The sequence below is a fragment of the Mobula hypostoma genome, chromosome 5 (assembly GCF_963921235.1).
Source record: "Mobula hypostoma chromosome 5, sMobHyp1.1, whole genome shotgun sequence".
Lineage (NCBI taxonomy): Eukaryota > Metazoa > Chordata > Chondrichthyes > Myliobatiformes > Myliobatidae > Mobula > Mobula hypostoma.
In genome coordinates this window covers 100,654,343-100,677,053 of record NC_086101.1, presented here as the reverse complement: position 1 = coordinate 100,677,053, position 22,711 = coordinate 100,654,343, and the positions used below count along the sequence as shown (strand labels likewise).

The 22,711-nt window shown below is 40.9% G+C and overlaps 1 protein-coding gene across 1 annotated transcript in view; it reads left to right on the top strand.

Annotated features, from left to right (window-relative positions):
• LOC134346871 (contactin-associated protein-like 5) overlaps positions 1-22,711 on the top strand; it is a 1,673,098-nt gene that overhangs the window by 1,636,290 nt on the left and 14,097 nt on the right. Inside the window, exon 23 of the mRNA XM_063048676.1 lies at positions 8,053-8,124. Coding sequence (XP_062904746.1) covers positions 8,053-8,124 — 72 coding nt within the window. The remainder of the gene's footprint in view (positions 1-8,052; positions 8,125-22,711) is intronic.

Sequence of the window (22,711 nt, the reverse complement as noted above, 5' to 3'; positions counted from 1 at the left end):
CTTTGGGATGCATTTTTTCCTTGCCTTCCGAATTGCTCCCAGAAACTCCAGCAATTGCAGATCTGCTGTCATCCCTTCCAATCCAGTTTGGCCATCTCCTCACTCATGTCTTGGTAATTCCCTTTACTCCTCTATAATACTGATATATCCAATTTTACCTTCTCCTTCTCAAATTGCAGAGTGTATTCTATCATATTATGTTCATCTTCTCCAAAGGGTTCATTTACCTTAAGTTTCCTAATCAAACCTGCAACACTACATAACACCCAATCCAGAATGACTGTTCACCCAGTGGGCTCAACCACAAACTGCTCTAAATAACCATCTCATAGGCATACTCCAAATTCCCTCTCTTGGGATCCAGCACCAACCAAATTTTCCCAATCTACCTGCATATTGAAACCCCTATGATAATAGCAACATTGCCCTTTTGGCATGCCTTTTCTATTTCCAATTCTAATTTGTAGCCCACATCCTGATTGTTATTTGGAGGCCTGTGTATAACTCCCATCAGTATCTTTTTACTCTTCCAGTTTCTTAATTCTACCAACAAGGGTTCTATATCTTCCAATCCTATGTCATCTCTTACTAAAGCTTTGATTTCACTTTTTCCCAATAGTGCTACCCCATCCCCAATGGATATTTGCCTGTCCTTTGCATACAATGTGTATCCTTGGATGTTAAGAACAAAAGATATAGGAGCAGAATTAGGCTTTTTGACCCATCAAGTCTGCTCCACCATTTCATCATGCCTAATCCAATTTTCCTCTCAGTCCCAATTCCTTCTCCCCATATCCCTTCATGCCCTGACCGATCAAGAATCTTATCAACCTCTGCCTTAAATATACATAAAGACTTGACCTCCATAGTTGCCTGTGGCAAAGAATTCCACAGATTCACAACACTCTGGCTAAATGAATTTCCCCTTATCTCCATTCTAAAAGGACACCCTTCTATTCTGAGGCTGTGTCCTCAGACCAGGGGTCAGCAACCTTTTGCCTCTGTGGGCCGGATCGCTTATTTATGAGCGGACAGTAGGCCAGATAATGCCATAAAAAACTTGAAATATGGGAATTATCCATTTAAATACATCTAGTTATGTTTTGCCTCAAATTAATGATTAACACATGCTAGAAAATCATTTATGCTTAACCAAGGATGCCAATTAGTAATCAATGAACTCAGTTTAGTTGCAATTTATTTCAATCAAGGCATCTTTTGAATATATTAAAAGGACAAAAAGAGTCTTTAAACATAGAACGTATGAACATGATGCATTGAATGGTGGTAAATTAAGTATAATAAAAAAGAAAATTTTAATGCAAACAGTCGATAAATCAATGTGAAACTTGATGCTGTTTGTTGCTTGAAAGCTTCTTAATATTGGGTGTCAGACTTGTTGATGCCAAGAGCATCTTTATCCAGATGGGCATCAGTTAATCTTGTTCTCAAATGGTTCTTGGTGTGCTTCATTTTTGAAAGTAATTGCTCACACAGATGAGTGGTGCCAAACAATGATGACATCTTTTTTGCATGGTCCACTAAATTAGGATACTTCCCACTTGGATGAATACATTTTCTAGAGAAGTCAAAAATTGCAATTCGTTGCAGGCATCCCTTAAACAATTTTTAACATCTGCGGACATTTCTTCAACACACTGTGTGATCGTTCTTGCTGACAGGCTGAAAGATGCAAATAAAGATTTCTTTTTAGGACAAACAATATCCACCACTGCCAGTAAACATTCTTTGACAAACTCTCCATCTGTAAGAGGCTTCATCTTTTCTGCAATACGTTTTGAAACTTCATAGTTGGCATGGGTATTTCCTTCACTTTCACTGCTTTCCTTGGAAAAAAATAATGTTTGTTTTCCGAAACTAGCCTTCATTCGCTCAACTTCATCTTTCCTTGCTTGCTCAGTAAACTTGCTAAAATTTCCACTATGGTGGGTCTCGTAATGTCGCCTGATATTTGCCACCTTCTTCACAGCAACATTTTCTAGGCAAATGAGAGAAACTGGTTTCCCAGCTTGCTCAATGAAGAAGTAATCTAGTGTCCAAGTGTCTTGGAAATTTCAGCACTCAGTGCCTACCTTCCTGCATTTCGCATTCATTGCCATTGCAACTTTTTTCTTCGATTTTATTTCAAAACGCGAGTTATTCAACAAGTATCGTAGCACATGTAAATATCTGGACATTTAGCATAGATTTCTTGTTAAAACACAGTGACGCTGTTTCTGTTTACAAATTTGAACGATCCCATCTGAAAACCTGCGCGTGCATGGAGAGTATCTACGACATATTAATAAGGTAGTCTGCCTTCCCGTCATTCGTGTATACCAGTGTTAGGAACCTGGGGCCAGTGTAACAAGATGCCATGTATGTCCATCAGTGTGGTCACGTGAAACACTCAGAATAAGGAATAATCACTTGCGGGCTGGATTAGCATAGTATCCCAATATATGCTCACGGGCCGGTCCAGTTTTAGTTCATAATTTCCAAGATAAGTGGCCCAAACTTGCTCACAATACTCCAAGTGAGGCCTCAGTGTTTTATGAAGTCTCAACATTCCATCCTTGTTTTTATATTCTGGTCCTCTTGAAATGAACCCTAACATTGCACATACCTTCCTCACCCCAGACTCAACCTGCAAATTAACCTTTAGGGAATCCTGCACAAGAACTCCCCAGTCCCTTTGTGCCTCAGTTTTTTGTATTTAATCTCCATTTAGAAAACAGTCAACTCTTTCATTCCTTCTACCAGAGTGCATGACCATACACTTCCTGACACTGTGTTCTATCTACCATTTCTTTGTCCGTTCTCCTGATCTGTTTAAGTCCTTCTGTAGCCCTCTACTTCTTCAAAACTACCTGCTCCTTCACGTTTCTTTGTATCATCTGCAAACTTGCAACAAAGTAATCAATTCCATCATGCAACTCATTGACAAAAAACATAAAAAGAATTGGTCCCACCACAGAACCCCACAGAACACCACTAGTCACCGGCAGCCAGTTGGAAAAGGCTCCCTTATATTCCCACTCTGCCTCCTGCCAATCAGCCACTACTTTATCTACGCGAGAATCTTTCCTGTAATACCATAGACTCATAGCTTGTTAAACAGTCTCATGTATGACACCTTATCAAAGCCCATCTGAAAATCCAAGTACACAACATCAACCAATTCTCCTTTGTCTGTCCTGCTTGTTATTTCTTTAAAGAGTTCCAACAGATATGTCAGGTAAGATTTTCCTTTGAGGAAATCATGCTGACTATGGCTTAATTATCAAGTGCCCCGAGACCTCATTCTTAATAATCAACTGCAACATCTCTCCAACCACAGAGGTCAGAACAACTGGCTTATAGTTTTCTTTCTTCTGCCTCTCTTCCTCCTTGAAGAGTGGAGTGACCTTTGCAATTTTCCAGTCTTCCAGAACCATTCCAGAATCTAGTGATTCTTCAAAGATCATTACTAATGCCTCCACAATCTCTTCAGCCACTTCTTTCAGAACCCTTGGGTGTACACCATCTGGTGCAGGTGACTTATCTACCTTCAGACATTTCAGTTTCACAAGAATCTTCTCTGGTTATGCAAAGTTAACACACCTCGTACTCCCTGACACCTGGAACATCCACTATACTGCTAGTGTCTTCCACAATGAAGACTGATTCAAAATACGTATTCAGTTCAGTTCAGCATTGTTTTCCAGTGGTCGGATAATCCACTCTTGCCTCTCTTTTTCGCTTTATATACCTGAAGATGCTTTTGGTATCCTCTTTAATATCACTGGCTAGCTTATTTTCAGATTCCATCTTTACCTTTTAATGGCTTTTTTAGCTGCCTTTTGATTTTTTTAAAAAAACTACCCCAATCCTCTAACTTCTCACTAATTTATATTCTATTATATCCCCTCTCCTTCACTTTCATGTTGGCTTTGACTTCTCTCGTTAGCCACGGTTATGTCATCTTTCCTTCTTCCTCTTTGGGATGTATATATCCTGTGCCTTCTGAATTGCTGCCAGAAATTCCAGCCATCATCCCTGCTCTGCCATGATCCCTGCCAGTATTCTTTTACAACCAAATCTGGCCAACCCCTTTCTGATGCCTTTGTAATTCCCTTTACTCCACTGTAATACTGACTTTAGCTTCTCCTCAAATTTCAGGGTGAATTTGATCATATTACGATCACTTGCCCCAAAGGGTTCTTTTACCTTAAGCGCTCTAATCAATTCTGGTTCATTGCCCAACATTCAATCCAGAATAGCTGATCCCCTAGTGGGCACAACCATGAGCTGCTCTAAAAAGCCATCACATAGACATTCTAGAAATTCCCCCTCCAGTAATCCAGCGGTAACCTGATTTTCCCAATCTACGTGAATACTGAAAATCCCCCATGACAATTGTAAAATTGTCCTTTTGTCATACATTTTCTACCTCCAGTTCCCTCAAGTTCCCTTTAAATATTCCACCTTTCTCCCATCACCTCTTGTTCTTGTTCTAGTTTCACCCAACCTCAGTGCATTTATCTGATCTATACCCTTCATAATTTGTATACTTGTTATTGGAAGTTTGGATTTTAGAAAGTTCTTCAAGGTTGCCTAGTTAAGAAGTTAATTTTAGATCATCTAGTCTGCAGTTGCTGTGCACTGGTGGTAGAGATGATGAATTAGGGTGATGGATGGGATATCAATTAAAGAAGGCTCTTTGGCTTTATTAGTTTGGTGGAATATAGTAGGTAAATGAGCCTGCCCCTATGCTGTAGTGTACTTAGTTCCATGTTTTATTTATTTTTGAAAGATTGGTTAATTGAGGGCTATGGGGAACTGGCACAAAAAGAGGAATTTCAGCCTGGGATGATATATAGGAGCAGAATTAGGCCATATGGCCTATCCAGTCTGCTCTGCCATTCCATCATGGCTGATTTATTATTCCTCTCAACCCCAGTCTCCTGCTTTCTTTCCATAACCTTTGATGCCCTGACTAATCAAGACCCTACTAAAACCATAAGATATAAGAGCAGATAGATTGGCCATGGGCCAATAGCCATTATCACACAGGAGATTAGTGTGCAAACTTAAAGCACACGGTATTGGGGGTATGGTATTGATGTGGATAGAGAATTGGTTAGCGTACAGGAAGCAAAGAGTGGGAATAAACGGGACCTTTTCAGAATGGCAGGCAGTGACTAGTGGGGTACCGCAAGGCTCAGTGCTGGGACCCCAGTTGTTTACAATATATATTAATGACTTGGATGAGGGAATTAAATGCAGCATCTCCAAGTTTGCGGATGACACGAAGCTGGGCGGCAGTGTTAGCTGTGAGGAGGATGCTAAGAGGATGCAGGGTGACTTGGATAGGTTGGGTGAGTGGGCAAATTCATGGCAGATGCAATTTAATGTGGATAAATGTGAAGTTATCTACTTTGGTGGCAAAAATAGGAAAACAGATTATTATCTGAATGGTGGCCGATTAGGAAAAGGGGAGGTGCAACGAGACCTGGGTGTCATTATGCACCAGTCATTGAAAGTGGGCATGCAGGTACAGCAGGCGGTGAAAAAGGCGAATGGTATGCTGGCATTTATAGCGAGAGGATTCAAGTACAGGAGCAGGGAGGTACTACTGCAGTTGTACAAGGCCTTGGTGAGACCACACCTGGAGTATTGTGTGCAGTTTTGGTCCCCTAATCTGAGGAAAGACATCCTTGCCATAGAGAGAGTACAAAGAAGGTTCACCAGATTGATTCCTGGGATGGCAAGACTTTCATATGAAGAAAGACTGGATGAACTGGGCTTGTACTCGTTGGAATTTAGAAGATTGAGGGGGGATCTGATTGAAACGTATAAAATCCTAAAGGGATTGGACAGGCTAGATTTAGGAAGATTGTTCCCAATGTTGGGGAAGTCCAGAACGAGGGGTCACAGTTTGAGGATAAAGGGGAAGACTTTTAGGACTGAGATTAGGAAAAACTTCTTCCCACAGAGAGTGGTTAATCTGTGGAATTCTCTGCCACAGGAAACAGTTGAGGCCAGTTCATTGGCTATATTTAAGAGGGAGTTAGATATGGCCCTTGTGGCTAAAGGGATCAGGGGGTATGGAGGGAAGGCTGGGGCGGGGTTCTGAGTTGGATGATCAGCCATGATCATAATAAATGGCGGCGCAGGCTCGAAGGGCCCAATGGCCTACTCCTGCACCTATTTTCTATGTTTCTATATTTCTTTACAAAGTGAATGGTAGAAAAGACCTGAGATGCAAAATAGCCTATCCTGCTTTGATGTTCTTGCGTAACAAGATGGCATGTTTATCTCTCGAACTGGGAACGCAATTGGATCCTCGACTTCCTAACTGGAAGACCACAGTCTATGTGGATTGGTGATAACATATCCTCCTTGCTGACGATCAACACTGGTGCACCTCAGGGGTGTGTGCTTAGCCCACTGCACTACTCTGTATACACACATGATAGTGTGGCTAAGCATAGCTCAAATACCGTATATAAATTTGTTGACGATACAACCGTTGTTGGTAGAATCTTAGAAGGTGATGAGAGGGTGTACAGGAGTGAGATATGCCAACTAGTGGAATTGTGCCGTAGCAACAACCTGGCACTCAACATCAGTAAGATGAAAGAGCTGATTGTGGACTTCAGGAAGGGTAAGACGAAGCAACAGATACCAATCCTCATAGGGGGATCAGAAGTGGAGAGAGTGAGCTGCTTCAAGTTGCTGTGTGTCCAGATCTCTGAGGATCTAACCTGATCCCAACATATTGATGTAGTTACAAAGAAGGCAAGACAGCAGCTATACTTCAATAGGAGTATGAAGAGATTTGGCACGTCAACAAGTACACTCAAAAATGTCTATAGTTGTATCATGGAGAGCATTCTGATAGGCTGCATCACTGTCTGGTATGGAGGGGCTTCTGCACAGGACCAAAAGAAGCTGCAGAAGGTTGTAAGTCTAGTCAGCTCCATCTTGGGCACTAGCCTACAAAGCACCCAGGACACCTTTAGGGAGCGGTGTCTCAGAAAGACAGCGTTCATTATTAAGGACGTCCAGCACCCAGGGCATACCCTTTTCTCACTGTTACCATCAGGTAGGAAATACAGAAGCCTGAAGGCACTCACTCAGTGATTCAAGAAAAGCTTCTTCCTCTCTGCCATCTGATTCCTAAATGGACATTGAAGCTTTGGACACCACCTCACTCTTTAAAAATATACAGTATTTCTGTTTTTGCTCTTTTTTAATCTATTCAATATATGTAATCGATTTACTGGTTTATTTATTATTATTATGTTTTATTTTATTTATTTATTATTATTACTTTTCTCTGCTAGATTATGTACTGCATTGAACTGCTGCTGCTAAGTTAGCAAATTTCATGTCACGTGCCGGTGATAATAAACCTGATTCTGATTCTGAATATCTAGTGCACCATTCCTTGAACTTGGATTGCACAGGAACCACGTAAGAGGATTAAGTCAGAAAACTAACAGACTATAAATTTAAGTTAGCAAGAAACTGAAAAAAAACAGTCAATCTTGCAGACTGAACAGAGGTAGTTGTTAAATGGGTTACCCAGTCTGCATTTTGTCTTCCCGGTATAGAGAAGAACCTATTGTGTGCATTGTTAATTGAACAAGCAAAATCTCTTGGTGTTTGCTGAAGAATTAGCTGCTGTCAAAGTGAGATCTGCTGGTTACGTTTGTCCTATTTGTTGGTCCTTCTCTTGTTTTTTTCTGTGGCAAAAATTATTTTAAATGAGAAAGAAAAGCAAAATGAAAAATAAAAAGCAAAAAGAACTGTGGAATGTAGTCACCTCTAAGGGTCTTGGCCCAAAATATTGACTGTTTATTCCTCTCCATAGGTGCTGCTTCATCAGCTGAATTCCTCCCGTATTGTGTGTGTGTTACTCTGGATTTCCAAAATGTGCAGAATCTTTTGTGTTTATAAAGAATTTTTGTATGTGGCTCTGTTAAAAGGATGAACAAAAATCACTTGGTATTTAACGAATTACATTGTGCTAACCTCTAATTATAATTTTTTGTTCAAATGCAGATCATTCAGGAGCGATAGATGTGGGGGAACCTTTAAAAAATTCAGTCAGAAGTGACTCAGCTGTCATTGGAGGTAAGAATATGAACTAGCTATGTAATTGTTTTATTTGAAACCTGGTTTTAAAACATTTTCAAGACTACCTATTCTGGTGATCCCTAAATCCCCTAGGATCTTCATCACCTGGTCATCGGCACATTCCTGAATTTATTCACATGACTGTTGGTGACTATCCTTTCAATTGGCTCATTGCGAAGCTCTAGAATTCTCCCCTGACATCTTTTTGTTCCCCTCTGCTCTTAAGTCTTTGGTCATCCTGTTTGGTTCAGTGTCAAATATTCTTTGACAACCACTCCTCATAAAAGACCTGGAATATTTCACTGCATTGATGGTACTTCATAAACGGTTAAAAGTTGGGTTAAAGCCAAACGCCTTCAAAACCAATAGGTCGAGACTGCTCTGAGCAGAGTGATCCAATAATACGCTTTGTTTAGCTTTGAAGTTTGTGATGAGGGAAATGTCGATGACGCTACATTTAAAGTCAAGCCAAATTATTCGGAAAAGGTGCTAGTTCTATCACTGTTATACATGTTATGACAGTGCTAAGCTGATTTTAAGTAGATATTTCAGTAATTTTATTAAAGGACTTGATAGCAAATTCCAAAGTTTTTGCCGTTGCTGCGATAGTTGAAACACACACATTGTTACTCTGTAAACCGGAGTACACTCAGCTGAGAAAAACAAGCAAGTCAGACAGCAGGAAAACAGTCAACATTTCAGGCTGAGGTCCTTCATCACACTAGTGCCTCCATCATGCTGCTCCAATATTTTATGCAATTTATTGTGCACAGATGTACAGAATTATTAAAACTTATAGTAACACTTCCACTGTACTGCCGATGTAAAGGAAAGGTCAACACACAGTCAGCAATATTAAACCTGATTCTGATTAAAAGAGAAATACACAGGTGTTCTCAAAGCTTGTCTAATAACAAACATAACATTACTGCATTTACAACACTAGAACTAACTCAACCAATGATAACTATATTTTGAAACATGAAAAGCTGATTTAGCATAAACTACATGATAATTTGACAGGAGTCTGTCACAATAGATGGTCTGTATATTATCCCCAATTGTTCTTAGCCTTTGAAATTAATTCTATTGAGACAATGAAATGAGTTTTGGAGGCAGAATAAAATGTACACGTGCATCTCTATGGAATGATTTATGTTACTATTCAGAAGCAGACTAATCAACAGAGCTCTGGGCCTTCAAACATTATTGCCGGATTCTCGGACTTGCAGATCTCAGGCCTCCAACTTTAGAATTCACCCCAAGGTGTAGATCATGGATTTAACCTTCAGGTGATCCAGGATTTCGTGACTCCTTTTGACCCACATGACTTCTTCAGGCCTCTACCTTCAGTTTTCGATCTTGGGTCTTCAACCGCTGGCTTTGCCCTCCAGACTTCATCAGGCTTGACCTTTGGGTCCCTACTCCCAGACTTAACATGGATCTTGACTTCTGAACTTGCATGGACCTCTGACATCAGTAACCTGTGGAGTCTGCAGTCCTCATGACTCCCACCCATACCTGGAACTCACTACCTATATGAACTTCTAATCTGGGACCATTCTCCATCCTAGAGATTGCTGGTCTCCTCAGTGCCTGCAACATGACTTCTGGGATCAATGAAGCTCAACCACAATTGAACTCTTCTTGTCCAGACTCTTCATTACTACCCTTGACCTCTAACTCCCCCTCATCTCTGTCCCTAAACTGTGATCTGATCCCATCTCCTCTTTCTGTCCTGAAAACCATCTGTATGAAGCTAAAAGAACAGCAAAATCTGAGGGTGACGTTGGCAGTCATTGCAACATGGCACCATCTTAACTGGAAGAACTTTGAGCTAGTTAGTTAAAAGCTCTATAGAGAAACTACTATCTCTCATCAATAGCTTCAACATAAAAATGGAGAAAGGAGTGAGAGGTGATCATATTGAAATACATGACATTCTAATAACTTTCAGCAGGGTGTGCGATGCCTTCAAGATGGAGTATCTAGAACAACGAGTGAATGTACAGTCCTAATCACTGCCTCATACAGCAAAACCATAACCACTTTACACTACAATGAATATTTGCTTTTGTTCTATTTGTGCTTTTCTTCATATATAATTTTAAATAATTTATATTCAATTCATGTTTTTCTTGTGAATGCAGTGTCTCTGATGCTATATGCATGTGACAGTGTGCAAGTATGCTATTCATTGTACCTGTGTATACACGTACTTATGCACGTCTATGACAATAAACTTGATTTTGACTATGGAAGGATTGTAATTTGTTGGAATTCTGACTCCAAAAGTTGTAGATCTCATTACTTCAAAGTTCAAAGTAAATATATTATCAGAGTACATATATGTTGCAATATACAACTCTGAGATTTAATTCTTTGCAGGCATTCACAGTAGAACAAAGAAATACATTAGAATCAATGAAGAACTTTGCACAAATACTGACATTCAATACAAAACAGTGCAAATATAAAAAAATTCAATCATAATAATAAATAAATAATATACTTGAGAATCTTGTTACTCCTCATTAGTCTCAAAGCTGAGACCAAATGACCTTTATAGACTCCAAGGTTTCACCAGGAACAAGAAAACAAGCAAGTGCACAAGTGACATCCTGGTACGAGAGGGAAAGCAACCAGAAGTCGTGATATATTTTGGCACTAACATCACAGGCAGGAAGAGGGATGAGGTCCTGAACTGTGAGTTTCGGGAACTAGGCAGAAGGCTGAAGGACAGGACCTCAAGGGTGACGTTCTCAGGATCGCTGCCAGTGCTACGTGATAGTGATGGTAAGAACTGGAGGAGATGGAAGTTGAATGCGTGGCTGAGGAGTTGGTGCAGGGGGCAGGGTTTTAGATTTTTGGATCATTGGGATCTCTTCTGGGGAAGGTAGGACCTGTACAGATTGGATCGGTTGCACCTGAACTCGAGGGGGAGCAATATCCTTGCAGGTAGGTTTGCTGGCATGGTTCAAGAGGGTTTAAACTAATTTGCAAGGGGGATGGGTTCCAGAGCGATAAAGCAGTGAAAGATGTGCATGGAGTAAAGCCAGATCTAACATATAGAGAGGCTTTGAGGAAAGAGAAGCAGAATAAATGGTGTAATGGTAGTAAGGTAGAAGGGCTAAAGTGCATGTACTTCAATGCAAGAAGCATCAGGAACAAAGGTGATGAACTGAGAACTTGGATACATATATGGAATTATGATGTAGTGGCCATTACAGAGACTTGGCTGGCACCAGGGCAAGAATGGATTCTCAATATTCCTGGATTTCAGTGCTTTAAAAGGGATAGAGAGGAGGGTAAAGGGGAGAGGGTGGCATTACTGGTCAGGGATACTATTACAGCTACAGAAAGGGTGGGTAATGTAGCAGGATCCTATTCTGAGTCAGTATGGGTGGAAGTCAGGAACAGGAAGGGAGCAGTTACTCTATTGGAAGTATTCTATAGGCCCCTGGTAGCAGCAGAGATACCGAGGAGCATATTGGGAGGCAGATTTTGGAAAGGTGCAAAAATAATAGGGTTGTTATCATGGGTGACATTAACTTCCCTAATATTGATTGGTCCCTGATTAGTTCTAAGGGTATGGATGGAGCAGAGTTTATTAAGTGTGTCCAGGACGGATTCCTGTCACAGTATGTTGACAGGCCAACTAGGGGGAAAACCATACTCGATCTAGTATTAGGTAACGGACTGGGTCAGGTCACAGATCTCTCAGTGCGTGAGCATCTTGGGGACAGTGGCCACCACTCCTTGCCTTCAACATTATTATGGAAAAGGATAGAATCAGAGTGGATAGGAAAGTTTTTAATTGGGGAAGGGCAAATTATGAGGCCATAAGGCTAGAACTTGCGAGTGTGAATTGGGATGATGTTTTTACAGGGAAATGCACTATGGACATGTGGTCGATGATTAGAGATCTCTTGCAGGATGTTAGGGATAATTTTTTCCCAGTGAGGAAGATAAAGTACTGTAAGGTGAAGGAACCATGATGACAAGTGAGGTGGAAAATCTAGTCAGGTGGAAGAAAGCAGCATACATGAGGTTTAGGAAGCAAGGGTCAGATGGATCTGTTGAGGAATATAGGGTAGCAAGAAAGTAGCCTAAGAAATGGCTGAGAAGAGCAAGAAGGGGTCATGAGAAGGCCTTGGTGAGTAGGGTAAAGGAAAACCCCAAGGCATTCTTCAATTACGTGAAGAACGAAAGGATGACAGGAGTGAAGGTAGGACCGATTAGAGATAAAGGTGGGAAGATGTGCCTGGAAGCTGTGGAGGTGAGCGAGGTCCTCAATGAATACTTCTCTTCGGTATTCACCAATGAGAGGAAACTTGATGACGGTATGAGGACAATATGGACTGAGGTTGATGTTCTGGAGCATGTTGATATTAAGGAAGAGGAGGTTTTGGAGTTGTTAAAATACATTAGGACAGATAAGTCCCCGGGGCCTGATGGAATATTCCCAAGGCTGCTCCTTGAGGCGAGGGAAGAGATTGCTGAGCCTCTGCCTAGGATCTTTATGTCCTTGTTGTCCATGGGAATGGTACCAGAGGACTCGATGGAGGCGAATGTTGTCCCCTTGTTCAAAAACGGTAGTAGGGATAGTCTGGGTAATTATAGAATAGTGAGCGTTACGTCTGTGGTGGGAAAACTGTTGGAAAAGATTCTTAGAGATAAGATCTATGGGCATTTAGAGAATCATTGTCTGATCAGGGACAGTCAGCATGGCTTTGTGAGGGGCAGATCGTGTCTAACAAGCCTGATAGAGTTCTTTGAGGAGGTGACCAGGCATATAGATGAGGGTAGTGCAGTGGATGTGATCTATGTGGATTTTAATAAGGCATTTGACAAGGTTTCTCTCGGTAGGCTTATTCAGAAGGTCAGAAGGCATAGGATCCAGGGAAGTTTGGCCAGGTAGATTCACAATTGGGTTGCCTGCAAAAGGCAGAGGGTCGTGGTGGAGGGAGTACATTCGGAATGGAGGGTTGTGACTAGTGGTGTCCCACAAGGATCGGTTCTGGGACCTCTACTTTTCGTGAGTTTTATTAATGACCTGGATATTGGGGTAGAAGGGTGGGTTGGCAAGTTCGCAGATGACACAAGGGTTGGTGGTGTTGTAGATAGTGTAGAGGATTGTTGAAGATTGCAGAGAGACATTGATAGGTTGCAGAAGTGGGTTGAGAAGTGGAAGATGCAGTTCAACCAGGAGAAGTGTGAGGTGGTACACTTTGGAAGGACAAACTCCAAGGCAGAGTACAAAGCAAATGGCAGGATATTTGGTATTGTGGAGGAGCAAAGGGATCTGGGGGTACATGTCCACAGATCCCTGAAAGTGGTCTCACGGGTAGATAGGCTAGTTAAGAAAGTTTACGGTGTGTTAGCTTTCATAAGTTGAGGGATAGACTTTAAGAGTTGTAAGGTAACGATGCAGCTCTTTAAAACTCTGGTTAGGCCATACTTGGAGTACTGTGTCCAGTTCTGGTTGCCTCACTATAGGAAGGATGTGGAAGCATTGGAAAGGGTACAGAGGAGATATACCAGGATGCTGCCTGGTTTAGAGAGTATGGATTATGATCAGAGATTAATGGAGCTAAGGCTTTACTCTTTGTAAAGAAGGAGGATGAGAGGAGATGTGATAGAGGTATACAAGATATTAAGAGGAATAGATAAAGTGGATAGCCAGCGCCTCTTCCCCAGGGCACCATCGCTCAATACAAGATGACATGGCTCTAAGGTAATGGGTGGGAAGTTCAAGGGGGATATTAGAGGAATGTTTTTTACTCAGAGAGTGGTTGGTGCATGGAATACACTGCCTGAGTCAGTGGTGGAGGCAGATACAGTGGTGAAATTTAAGAAACTACTAGACAGGTATATGGAGGATTTTAAGTTGGGGGTTTATATAGGAGGCAGGGTTTGAGGGTTGGCACATTAATGTGGGCCGAAGGGCCTGTGCTGTGCTGTACTATTCCATGTTCTATGTATTTTCTTAAGTTGTTAGTTTGGCCTGCACTTTATAAGTAGTTATGCAGTATATCAGCCATGATGGAATGGTGGAGCAGACTCAATGAGCCGAATGGCCTAATTCTGCTCCTGTCCGTTATGGTCCAATAATTATGCAGTCTGGAGTGTGACTACTGTTGCTTCTTATGGCTCTTAATTTGCTGGTTATTGCACAGTTACTGATTTTTAGGTCTACATAAAGCATTTTCTCAAATTTAACACTATTGCTGACTTCCACAATCCCTTCTGTTCATAAAGCACTGCCTTTGAAATAATAGCTTTGTACTCGAAGGATTCCTAAGCTGCTGTAAACCTATCTTTCTTTTCCTGTTGATGACTTCTTTACATGCAAGAGTGGCAGTGGTATAGTCATTTGCCAATAGCTGGTTGCTACAATGGTTCAGTTTAAGTCAGCCTACTTTGAAAAGATTTGATAGCTTGAATATAAAGCTGTGATTCTCAACAGGTACTGTACATACATTGTCAGTCACCTTAATAGACACAATCAATTTGCTCATGAAATATTGTGACCCATACTACTTCTTGCACAATTCTCTTTTTCTTTATAAGCAAATATATAGGTAACTAAGAAAATTGATGCAGAAAGCATAGCAAACACATTTTACATGGACCTCATAAGGGTTTTGACCAAGTTCTATATGATAAATAGTTCCAGAAGGTTAAGAATTAAGGGATCCAGGACATACTAACAATCTGGATCCAAAATGAGCTTGATGACGGGATGAGTGTGGTGTTGGGTGTGTCTCTCCTCACTAGAGATCTGTAACATGTGGCATATTACAGAGGTGTTTATATGCAGTACATCTTGCATGGGAAAGTTGCTGGTTCTCTCATTGCCGATGAACTGGAATTTTAAAGCTCATGTTCATTCCTCAAACATACTTTTATTTACTTGTGCACAATGAGAACAACATCGCCATTGTCACCACACTGTTCAGAAGTTTGAACAAAATGTGCAAATTTTATACAGAATTGACTAACATATGCAGATATTGACCAATTGGTAACCTTGTACATGTTCAAATTCCTTATTTACATAATCAACCACCATTCACCCTACAGCAGTCAATTGAAACTGCAAGAGTTGAGATGCCATGTTGCAGCAATCCATAACGTTGGTTAGACTGAACTTGGAAAGTATTTCTTGCCACCACATTGCTGGAAGGATGTGGTAATAGAGATTAACCATCTGGACACTGCAATTTTTCCCCATTCTTCTTTATAAAACTGCTCAAGCTCTGTCAGATGGCATAGGGTTGTGAGTGAACAGCCATTTTCAAGTCCAGCCACAAATTCCCAATTGGATTGATGTCGGGACTCTGACTTGGCCATTCTAGGACATTAACTTTAGTTTTTAAACGTTCCCAGTGTAGCTTTGACGTTATACTTGAGGTCATTGTCTTGCTGGAAATCAAATACTGCATTCATTTTACCCTCTACCTTTACAAGCCTTCCAGAGCCTGCTGTACGTAAGCATCCCACATCATGATACAGCCACCACCATGCTTCATGGTAGGAATAATATGTTTTTGATGATGTGTATAGTGTTGCTTGGCCAAAAAGCTCAATTTTGATTTCATCAGACCACAGAACCATTAAAGCTTGATAAGTCTCTTGGTGGCCTCCCTCACTAGCCCCCTTCTTGCATGGTCACTCAGTTTTTGAGGATGGCCTGCTCTAGAATCAGTGAAAAACTACACACAGAGACTAACAAACAAACAATATCCAAAAGGAGACAAACCGCAAATTAAAAAATAAGTAAATAAATATTACTGAGAATAATACCTTGTGGTAGAAGATGGCATTAAACTTGATTACTCTTTTTCAAACAACATGCACTTCATAGGTTCAGAGGGTGGTGAATCTGTGGAATTCATTGTCACGGATGGCTATGCAGGCCAAGTCATTGGATATACATACCTGATAAAAAGTATTCACCTCCCTTGAAAGATTTCATATGTTTCAACATTGAATCACAGTGGATTTACTTTGGTTTTTTTGACACTGATCAACAGAAAAAGATTCTTTCCTGTCAAAGTGAAAACAGATTTCTACAAAGTGATTGAAATTAATTACAAATTTAAAATACAAAATAATTACTTGCATAAGGATTCACCCCTTTAATATGACACATAAAATCATCACTGGTGCAACCAATTGGTTTTAGAGGTCACATAATTAATTAAATGGAGATCACGTGTGTGCAGTCAAGGTGTTTCAATCGATTGAAGTAAAAATACACCTGTATCTGGAAGGTCCAACTATTGGAAGCTGATTTTTCAGGGCCAGTGGGCTCTTTGGGGCTAGGGAGGTGGTCAGAGGGGCTAGATCATGTTTTGAACCCTTAGCTGCTTGCTGGGCAGGAAGCAGATTGGCAGTTGGGGCTGTTGATTGAGTGAGTGGGGACTTTGGCATGGAGGAGCCTAGTACAGGTTTCCCCCGCCATCCGAAGGTAGAGTGTTCCTATGAAACAGTTCGTAAGCTGGAATGTTGTAAGGCGAAGAAACAATTACCATTTGTTTATATGGGAAAATTTTGTGAGCATTCACAGACCCAAAAATAACCTACCAAGTCATGCCAAATAACACATAAAACCTAAAATAACAGTAACATTTAGTAAAAGTAGAATTCATATGATAAATACACAGCCAATATAAAGTAGAAATACTTTTCCGCAATCGTTACTGCACTGTTCTCCGTAGCGAAAATGTCACGCCAACGCCGTCAGCAAAAACACGGCACAAGCGCCGTTGGCAGAAAATCTCACACAAGCGTTGGTGGCAAAAACACTCTCTCCAATAACCTTTAAGCTATGAAGCTGCCAAATCATACCGAATAACACATAAAAATACACAGCCTATATAAAGTGGAAATAATGTATGCACAGTGTAGTATCACTTACCGGAATTGGGACAGCGCTGAGCACACTGATGATGGTGTGTGAGACTGAGTCGTCGGAGTTGGGGTGGTGCAGTGGCCCCCACCCTCCAGGCAGCGACCCGATACCGATCCGCGAAGCATGCAGGGGTGCAGTGGTAGCCGGGAGTCACACAGCACATCTTTAAGAAAAAAGCTGAGATAAACATGCTGCCGCCCAGCACGTAATTGTAGACCCAGAAGAGAGGCGATTGCCGATTGCGTTGCCTCTGATCTGGGCCGACAATTACGTGTCGGGCGGCACCTAATTAATTAGCATGTTTATCTCGGCTTTTTTCTTAAAGATGTGCTGTGTGCCTCCCGGCTACCGCTGCATTCTCCACGAATCACTATCTGTCCGCGGCCTGGGGTTTGAAGTGGTGGGACACTGGGGTGTCGTCTCGTCATCTGTTTCCATTAGGGCAGGCAGCTCATCTTCTCCTATGACTGCCTGCCTCGATATCGAAGGTCGAGGTTCATCGTCTTCTGTGGAAGGCTTGAAAAACGACAGTACAGTATGCTTGACTGCTGAGCCTCGCGCATTTTTCTATCATACAGTTCTTCGAAAGAACTCAAACCATCTTGCAAATATGCCCTAAACTAACAGACCCTTTCAAAATTAAAGTCGTACTTTATCATTGCAGCGAAAATCTCACGCAGTTGCTTCATGTTCAGTTCGCTACTGCATTTGGTTTTGATTGTTATCCTTTCCTCTTTCAATTGCATCAGCTCTTCGTCTATCAGTTCTTGGTCATGCGATGCCAAAACCTCTTCAACATCATCTTCGTCAACTTCCACAAGCCAAACTCACTTTGTCCTTGCTTCATTCACCACGATTATGCCTAGCTTTACGCTAAGTGCAACACACTTATGAGCTCTTTCAGGCTTTTCCAATACATTAGGAAGCAATGCCGGTGAAAATGCAGTTCTGAATCCAGGGGAGAGCGGCTGCTCGCGGCGCGCGCCTATTTTTATCATGCGCTGCAACACACATCAAAGTTGCTGGTGAACGCAGCAGGCCAGGCAGCATCTCTAGGAAGAGGTGCAGTCGACGTTTCAGGCCGAGACCCTTCGTCAGGACTCGGCCTGAAACGTTGACTGCACCTCTTCCTAGAGATGCTGCCTGGCCTGCTGCATTCACCAGCAACTTTGATGTGTGTTGCTTGAATTTCCAGCATCTGCAGAATTCCTGTTGTTTATCATGCGCTGCTTTTTTTTTTGTAACAGTGAAAACACCTTCTGAAAGCAAAAACAGGGAACTAATGTAAGTCTTTCGTAACAGTGAGGTTTCGTAAAGCAAACGTTCGAATGGGGGGACACCTGTAGTTTGGAAAGGGTTAGTTTGTAGCCTATGGCTGCAAAAGGGAGGGAGGGCGGCTTGAGATTGAAGGGGGAAGGTGGGAGACAGTGGAATACTCCAGAAGTAAGGGTAGCCAAAAAAAGGAGTGCATTGTGAAAGGCCTGAAGTAATGGGGGACAACAAATTGAGGAAAATGGGTGAATTGGAGGAATTTATAGTTCTTTATAAAATTAAAGGTCAGAAGGAAGGAGAAGGAGGATTTAGAGCCCTTAATCCTTTGAAAGTGGCAGCAGCATTAGAGAACCAAATATGTAAAGGATTCCAGGCCAAGATTTTATCTAATGGATTGCTGAAAATTTGTTACAAAGATATTGACCAATATAACAGTGCTAAGATGGTGGGAAAATTGGTTGTGAAAGTGGAGTGTATTACTCCGAAAGAAAGGAAGGGAGTTAAGGGGGTAGTGTATGGTATTTGGTCTGGCATGACTGAAAAGGAAATTTTGGACAATATTAAAGGTGGTCGAGTGATGGAAGCCAAACAATTAAAATCGAGAGAAGGTGGTAATTGGGATTCTCCTGTTCTGGTTTTTGCAAGTGATGTTCTTCCAACTAGAGTCTATCGTGGATGCAAGTCTTATCAAGTTAGAGAATACATTAGGCCTCCCTTGCGCTGTTATAATTGCCAGAGATTTGGACATGTTGCTGGTTCATGTCGAGGTAAAAGAAGGTGTATGAAATGTGGAGAGGATCATGATATTAAAGCATGTAAGGCAGCGGTGCCTAAATGCAGTAACTGTGGAGGAGACCATATAGCGGCGTTCAGAGGATGTGAGTATTTTAGTAAGGCAAAGCAGATTCAGGATGTTAGTATCCAACAAAAAATATCATATGCTGAAGCAGTAAAGAAAGTTGATGGAGAGCAAAGGATAAGTAAGGAAAAGATTGGAATGATGGGGAGTCAGTTCATTCCGAGTTCTCCAACTATGGTTTCTTCAGGCATGTTGTTGATGACTAAAGAGTCTTTTTTGGCGTTTGTTGTTGATGTATTGGTTGGGGCTAAAACTTCAGCCAAGAGGTCGGATATGATAAAAGTAGTTGTTGGAGCTGCAGAGAGATTCCTTGATATAAAACAGATTTCGCCGGAAAAAATACATGAGTATATGACAGGCAAACAATCACTGAATACTTCCCAGCTGTTGGGATCAGAGAGTGCGGAGGAGCTTTATGTGGATGAAGAGGCAAATAATTAGTATTTGGATGTTTTTAATATTACAATGGAATGCAAGAGGTTTATCTGCAAATGGTCAAGAATTAAAAAAGATTTGTTGGAACTTTTAAAGACAAGTCTGATTTAATCTGTATATAGGAGAAATGGTTACAGCCTCATTTAGATATTGTGATCCCTGGATATGGCAGTTTGAGAGCTGACAGAACAGGTAAATTTGGTGGAGGGTGTGCAACTTTCATAAAAACAGGACTCCATTTTAGAAGACTTGATTTTAAATCTAACCTTGAAATTGTGGCTGTGGAGGTTTGAAGCTCTCGTGGTCAAATAACTTTGATTAACTTTTATAATCCAGGTAATATGATGTTATCAGATTTGGATGAAATTATGAATAAGGTAAAATTCCCAGTAATCTGGGTTGGAGATTTCAATGCCCATAATCCTATATGGGGTAGTGAAAGTGAAGAGAGTAATGGAGCGATAATAGAGGAGTTACTAGATAAATACAACATGGTACTGCTAAATGACGGAAGGCCTACAAGATTTAACATTGTAAAGAATACTTGTCACTTAGACTTATCTATCACTTCCTCAAACTTAGCTAGGGTTGGGGAATGGGACGTTATGGACAAATACACACTAGGAAGTGATCACTATCCTATATTATGTAGATTTGGTAGAAATTTGATAGTAGAAGTTGAGGAGAGGTCTGCTAGGTATAACTTTTCTTTGGCCCATTGGGATGAGCACCAGGAGAAAGCTGTGGATATAATAGAAGTGATTAATAGCGAGGGCTCCATAGACGATTGGAATGAATCCCTCTGTTCTATAATTCATAAAGTTGCTTAGTTGACTATTCCGTTATGGAATGTACTTAAGGCTCGAGCATTAGTTCTGTGGTGGAATAAAAATTGTGATATAGCAGTAAGAAACAGAAATAGAGCTTACAGGAAATTAAGAAAGTACCCCGTGTTAGATAATGTTATGGAGTATAAAAAGGAAAGAGCAATAGCAAGGAGAGTAATTAAAAATGCAAAGAGGGATAGTTGGAGAAGATTTTGTGGAACCCTGGGCCCTGAGACATCTATAAAGCAACTATGGACGATCATTGACAGAATGTCAGGGATATATAGGAAACCATCTACCCCAGCTTTGCTGGAAGGAGATATTGAAGCTGTAACCAATAAGGAAAAGGCTGATATGTTTGTAGGGGTGTTCCAAGCGTTACACAGTTCTGGAGAGTTAGGTGATTTGAGAAAGGAAATTATGTTAAAGGAAAGTTGGAAATTGGACAGGAGTTTGGATGATAATAGCTCCATAAATTTGTTTTTCTCCCTTCAGGAATTGCAGGATGCTGTCCAATCAGGTTCAAACAATTCTCCTGGTAGGGGTGGACTGTGTTATGAATTGCTTAAGCATTTAGATGACTCTGTATTAATATAAATTCTAACATTGTTTAATTCAGTGTGGAAAGAAGGAAAATTACCGGTAGAATGGAAGCATGCGGTGGTAGTTCCAGTTTTAAAGCCAGGTAAGGACGCGTCTAGTCCTAGTTCGTATCGGCCTATAGCTTTAGCGTCAGTGCTTTGTAAAACTATGGAACGAATGGTCATCAACAGACTTGTTCATTTTTTGGAAAATAAGGGACATTTTGCTGCCTATCAAAGTGATTTTAGAACTGAAAGATCAACATTGGAATCTGTTGCCCTTTTAGATCAGGATATTAAAAAAGCATTTCAAAATAGAGAAGTAATGGAAAGTGTATTTCTAGATATTGAAAGAGTGTATGACTCACTGTGGAAGGATGGCTTATTAATTAAACCCTATGATGCGGGAATTAGAGCTAGAATGTTTAATTGGATCAAAGATTTCCTTAAGGAAAGGAAAATTCAAGTAAGAATAGGCGGATCAAGCTCCAAGTCGGTAAAAATAGGTAATGGTACCCCCTCAAGGAAGTGTCATTAGTCCAGTTCTTTTTAATGTCATGATAAATGATATCTTTGATCAGGTAGGGACAGGATTTGGCAAATCATTGTTTGCAGACGATGGTGCAATCTGAAAAAGAGGAAGAAACATCAAGTATATATTAAGGCAAGTACAAAAGGCTTGAAGATCAGTTGAAAACTGAGCTAATAAATTGGGTTTCAGGATTTCTCCTTCTAAGTCCAAATATATGATTTTTGGCCTTAGAAGAAAGATCCCTGATTGTGAATTGAGTCTATATGATTCTCCACTAGAAAGAGTCAAGGTGATCAAGTTTTTAGGCATCTGGTTTGATGAAAGACTTACTTGGAGGGTTCACATAGATAAAACATTTGGAAAGTGTGAGAGAGTTTTAAATGTTATGAGAAGTATTGCTGGATGCGACTGGGGAGCAGAATGGGAAACTATGTACTTAATATATCTAGCTATGATTAGATCAGTTATAGATTATGGTTGTATTGCTTATGGTTCTACTGCTATGGCAGTGCTTGGAGAACTAGGCACTGCAGTCCAAAGCTCTTAGACTCTGTTGTGGAGCTTTTAGAACAACATCAGTCCCGGCATTATGTGTGGAGATGGGAGAAGTGCCTCTGCATTTAAGACGAATTCAGTTGGGCCTGCTGTATTGGGCAAAACTAAATGGATTCAGTTACAGCTGTCCATCAAAGCGTCTTTTGCAGGGGAAGTCGGAGTGCCAAAGTAAAATTAAAAGATACCCATTTTTAGATTTGGTTAATAACTGGGCTGTGAAATTGAAACTGACTGAGGAAGGCATAATTGATCAAATTTGCTTGCCACCCGTCCCTTTTTGGCTCTTTCCAGAACCAGAAGTAGACCTATTCCTCCTTTTTCAGCTTCAAGGAAGCAGTGCAATTTCATCAGAGTTGATCACAAATGAATATTGAAATAATAAATGGGGATCTTATCTGAAGATTTTTACTGATGGCTCAATGGACCCAGAGAGCAGTAGGGCAGGATATGGGATGTATGCGTCTCAATGTGGAGTTAAAATTGGTCACCGGGTTTCAGATGGTGTTTCCGTCTTTGCGACAGAATTATTAGCAATCCTCTGGGCCTTATGGTGGATAGAAGACTCTCAACCATGTAGGATTATCATCTGTTCGGATTCTGCTA